The sequence below is a fragment of the Mesitornis unicolor genome, unplaced genomic scaffold, assembly GCF_000695765.1.
Source record: "Mesitornis unicolor isolate BGI_N332 unplaced genomic scaffold, ASM69576v1 scaffold14199, whole genome shotgun sequence".
NCBI classification, from domain to species: Eukaryota; Metazoa; Chordata; class Aves; order Mesitornithiformes; family Mesitornithidae; genus Mesitornis; species Mesitornis unicolor.
Window position 1 is genome coordinate 1 of NW_010208051.1, and position 5,594 is coordinate 5,594.

General features: G+C 38.2%; 1 protein-coding gene across 1 annotated transcript; it reads left to right on the forward strand.

Annotated features, from left to right (window-relative positions):
* Window positions 1-1,450: 1,450 nt before the first annotated feature.
* LOC104546856 (myosin-3-like) lies at window positions 1,451-5,118 on the forward strand (the record flags this gene model as incomplete). The annotated part of the gene is made up of 7 exons (XM_010192355.1): window positions 1,451-1,569; window positions 1,663-1,812; window positions 2,388-2,558; window positions 2,802-3,108; window positions 3,468-3,541; window positions 4,818-4,905; window positions 5,001-5,118. Coding segments are annotated over 7 exons (1,027 nt in total), but the record flags the coding sequence as incomplete, so codon positions are not given.
* Window positions 5,119-5,594: the final 476 nt, after the last annotated feature.

Genomic DNA, 5,594 nt, shown 5'->3' on the forward strand with positions numbered 1-5,594 from the left:
AGAGCATTGTGCTACTTCATTTTACATGGGAGGTTGAAAAGGAACACCAGTTAGTACTGTAGCTGTGGCTCACACGTTCTGCATTTTATGTAGAGTCTCAGTATGTCTCCAGAACTTCTGTTTGAAAAATAGACATCTAAGATATGTCTACCATGTTTGCTTTGCCTACGATTGTTCAAAGGTGCATTCCTTTACAAGTTGATGGAGGTATTTCCATGAAACCAGAGGTTTTTTGCATGAATCATAAACTTGCATTCTTACAGGTTGTTTTCTTGGGCTGTTTTGTAGTGTGTGTGGTTTGGTGGGTTTTTAGGAAAGTTTAGACAAAAGTGAAAATGACTGCAAGGAATAGAATAGCAATGAATCTGATAATGATGATTAGTAATAGTAGAATAAGCTACAAATAATAGCCATAACTTTCCTTAAGTGATGGTATTATGCTGACCAAATCTTGGAAACATTTGGAGTAGTGTAGGTAGCATTGATTCCGTTGAAATCAGTTCTGTTTCACAGATACTTATCCTCTTTTGACAATTGCCTTGAACCTTTGAACCAGTTTTTCAGTATGGCAGGTCATTTTTAGTTTGGTAGTTTTATTTGATCATAGAGCTCAGAGAGGACTGTGGCTGTTCATCTTCTCCACCTCCTGTGGACTCCATTTATTGTGCAATCTTTCTTTATCTGCATTTGAAAACACTGAGGAAAATATGCAACCTATTCAGGTACTTAATAATGATATTACACTGGAAATTTTTCCCCATTTTCTAGCCTAAATATCACTTGACACAATTTCAGACTGTTAGATGATAGTCAATATTCATGCAGCAATCTGCTATACCTTTTAATCATTATTTCATATGAATTATATAAGCATTCTTGAACAAATAATTTTACATAGTGAGTTTGCTGGCAGAGTTTGAAATCAATGGTAAAAGCAATAGGGGAAAGTAAAATGCCAATCCTTTTTTTTAAGGATGCACTTCTAAAAATAGGCCTTCATCTCACATCTTTAGGTTTATGAAGGTGTATTTGACACTTCTGCATTGTGCTGTATTCAGTATTATGCCTTTAAAGTTATGCTACCACAAGTCACTGAAACAGAATGCACTGTATTTGCTTCTGAGAAGATCTGTGATTGTCTGCAACCTGATCAACATCCCAGGCTTATCTTTCCTTTTTGTTCTTCAGTATTTATTATTGAGAAGACTGCCTACCTAAATATCTTTAAACTGATTTTTCATTCAAAGTTCAAAATAAATGAAGAATAGGTGAAAAAAAAATAGCCATCATAAATGTTCCATAATTATTGGGGAATGTTGCTTATGATGAACAACAAATACATCTTAACTAATCTTTTTATCTTTACTAGAATTGCCTTTTAATACTTATTTTAAAGGAAAACTTATATCTCCTGTTATCTTAAAAGCTGGTCTCTTTTTCTGGTCTTTAGTTGCTGACAAGGCTGCCTACTTAATGGGTCTGAACTCAGCTGATCTGCTGAAGGCCCTCTGCTACCCCCGAGTCAAGGTTGGCAATGAATTTGTGACCAAGGGACAAACTGTGCAGCAGGTAACAAAATCCTTACATTGTTGACAAATCCTCCGGATTTCTTCTTTTGCTCTTCATGATAACTAAAAGCCTTTTTTAATTTATTTATTTTAGGTATACAATTCAGTGGGTGCTTTGGCAAAGGCTGTCTTTGAGAAGATGTTCTTGTGGATGGTTATTCGCATCAACCAACAGCTGGATACCAAGCAGCCCAGACAGTACTTCATTGGTGTCCTGGACATCGCTGGCTTTGAGATCTTTGATGTAAGAACAGTGTTTTATTTCCATGCTTTTAGAAGTAACTCTGTTGTGTGCCAAAATTATGCCTTTTTTTTTCTGAATGAAATTAGATTGCATCTAAAGCATCATGATACCCACATTTTTTTAATATGCAATGGATTTTTGTGTTACACCTATGCCAGTGGAAATACATAAATGCAGGTTTTTTGCTGACTACGAACAGACTAACATCACAGATACATCAGTACCATAGAGACAATTTGTGCTTAGAAGGCTTAGGACATGCTTTGAAATCAGCATTTGGAAATGTTGGATAAATTGTTGTGCTGTGGACTGTCGCATAATTGAATTAGCCCAGTCTTGTAGTTATCAAAACTGAAAACTCTGAATTAGTAAAGTGGCCTAAGCTTCTAGGGGTCATAAACATATAGATAAAGCTTGTCAAAAGAGACGCTCTGACAGAAGTTCCAAACTCTTGACTGAGGAAAGAAGGAATACTCATTGGTCCTCCTGTAATTTGGTACAAAAAGTCAGCATTGTTCTTTATCTGAAACTTTCTAAATTTATATTAATAGTTATCTCTATTTGTAATTGTGCAGTTCAACAGCCTGGAGCAGCTGTGCATCAACTTCACCAATGAGAAACTGCAACAGTTCTTCAACCACCACATGTTCGTGCTGGAGCAAGAGGAGTACAAGAAGGAAGGGATTGAATGGGAGTTCATTGACTTTGGGATGGACCTGGCTGCCTGCATTGAGCTCATTGAGAAGGTATTTTAATTCACAGTGTCTAATAATTTCAGAAATGCTTTATATATGTGTGTGTGTGTGTATATATATATGTAGCTTGAAATGGCAAGTGTGATATTGTAAATACATAAGTTTAGATTATTTTACAATTTGCTCTGCTGAGCAGAACAATTACTGAGACTATGTCTCACATAGGAAGCTATTTCTTTATCTATGATTCTTTCTGCCTTTTCACTTTTTCCACCTTCCTCCTGCTTCTCCCAGCCCATGGGCATTTTCTCCATCCTGGAAGAGGAGTGCATGTTCCCCAAGGCAACTGACACCTCTTTCAAGAACAAGCTCTATGACCAGCATCTGGGCAAGTCAAACAACTTCCAGAAGCCCAAGCCTGCCAAAGGCAAGGCTGAGGCCCACTTCTCCCTGGTGCACTATGCTGGCACAGTAGACTACAATATCTCTGGTTGGCTTGACAAGAACAAGGATCCTTTGAATGAAACTGTTGTGGGTCTGTACCAGAAATCATCCTTGAAGACACTGGCCTTACTCTTTGCTGCTGCTGCAGGAGAGGCAGGTCAGTTCTGTGAAATTCATATTTTTGTTTTTATTTAATGACTCTACCAGAGCTGTGGATATCTACTAGAGTGTTCTAAAGAAACTGTATGTTGTGCAGAGTCTTCCATGGCTTGATTTTATTGATAAAGGAAAAGATCAGATTTAATTCAGGCCTTCCGCTTGGCCAATATAATCCTTTGGATTATTGTACACCTTTGGTTCTGTGTGCCTTTAGATTGAGAGTTGAATTCTTCTCCCACTACACCCTAGGTTCCTTTCTTAGCATAACTGATACATATGAGTGAGCTTCTTGCAGTCTTATATATAAAAATTATACAAATCAAAGTTGTAAAACCATCCTTTTTTGGTGTTCTTCAGAGGGTGGTGGTGGTGGCAAGAAGGGAGGCAAGAAGAAGGGTTCTTCATTTCAGACTGTATCAGCTCTTTTCAGGGTAAGTACAGTAGTAATCCTCTTTTTTTGTTGTTGTTCAAGATTGTGAAACCTCACACTAACTCTTAACAAGGCCATTTTACTGCACCTATTAGCAGTTTTCTGCATCATCAGTTTTCTGCATCAAAAGTTTACTGCATCTCTTCCGTTATTCATTAAAAAACTGACTGAAAGTCAGCTGAGTCCAGCTGAGGAAGATACCTCTTTATCTAATCATTCTTTGAATGCTGGAAAAAGTACTTAGGTCAGGCTACAGTTTCATTTACTCATGAGTACACTGGTTGGCAGAATCTAGCTCTTCTCCACCTCCCTCTGCCTTGGGAGAACAATGGATCTGGCTATTTACCTCAGGGAATCTCAAGTCTGGATTGACACATACAAATGTACATGCATTTGCACATTATGATACATAACACATAACACCTAATTGTTTGCACGTGTTTTTACATATGAAGATAAGGCAATAGGGAAATGCCAAGGCCAGTTACCTTTCCAACAATGGACAGGACTTAAGGCAGATGGAGACATTGTTGTTTCAGCACCTGTGGCGTCTAGCTACCATCTGGCATCCTGAATAGTTTTTCATACTGAGAAGGAGGTATTTGTCTGAGCAGCTTTGCCTCTGCTCCAAACCAGGGCTAAACTGAGAACTCCTAGGACCTAGGTAGTAAAAGCATTTGCTAGAATCAGAGATAGTTCATGGGTTTGCTTTTAAAAACACTTCTAGAAAGTGTTGCTGTAGGACCTGCGATTCATGCCTTTTCTCTACAACTTGTGATCCCCATTCTCACTGAACAGGTAGTCTTTCTTGTATTCCCCTGCTCAACTTCTGTTAAATATATCTTCACAAGTAGTACCTAGTGCTATTAAGCTTCCCTTTCCTAGCCTTCTCTGCAAACTTGGTCATTGCCTCTCATTCTTTTGTCCTGTTTTTGGTTTTGTTTCTGTTGCTATCAATAGTCAGTGTCTTCCATACAGTGAGAACCTGATGATTACAAAGAATCATCTTTCACTCAGAATTATGCCTTTTGCCACAAACTTCGGGTCACCATTCTCCATAGGTGTCCATGTATCCCTCAGTCTCACAAAAACACATTACACATTTCTGTGATTTTCTCTCATGCTCAAGACTGAAAGGCAGAAGAAAATTCAATGTGAGATGGCTGTAGGTGGGAATAGTAAATTCACTATTGCTTTCCAACATTTTTCTCATATCTGTAAGTACAACTACAGAGGTACCATTTGTTATTGAAAAAATCTTTCTCATGAACACACAGGAGAACCTAAACAAGCTCATGACCAATCTAAGGAGCACTCATCCCCATTTTGTGCGCTGTATCATCCCCAATGAAACAAAAACACCTGGTAAGAACCTCAGGTAGAAATAAATAATTGTGTGATGCAGCCATTATTCTCTATGCTATATGATGAAGTATGAAGTAATTGTCTTATCTACTTAGGTGCTATGGAGCATGAACTGGTACTACACCAGCTGCGCTGTAACGGCGTGCTGGAAGGGATAAGAATTTGCAGGAAGGGATTCCCCAGCAGAATCCTCTATGCAGACTTTAAACAGAGGTCAGTCTCCTTCCTGTTCTCCATTCTGTCTTTACTGCTTAAGTTGTAAATATTGACTATTTTAATATTTGTGGTAATTTTATAATGCCAACTCTATCTGATTATAACTGAAAGAAAGGGAAAATGCTGGAATATACAAAAGAAGTCAACATGTATGATTAGCAAAACAGAAATTGTTGAGAAATTAAGAGATAAGTCAGGTGTCCTCACCGATTGCTGTTCATCAAACAGCTGAACTTTGCCAGTGTCTCTGAATATGGAAGCACAATAGGGCTACACAAGCCATTGAATACAAGATTAAAAAATGTGGACTGGCATGTGGCTACGACATGTTCTCAGACAAAAATTACAAACTCAGATACAGTGCTATGGCTATTGTATTAGCTGGAAGTTTCAGGTGAAGAAACTATCTTCCTATAAATACAGTGGCAGTGTTCCTCTCCAGCAACGTTCTACAGCATGGTTTTAAGGGTGGT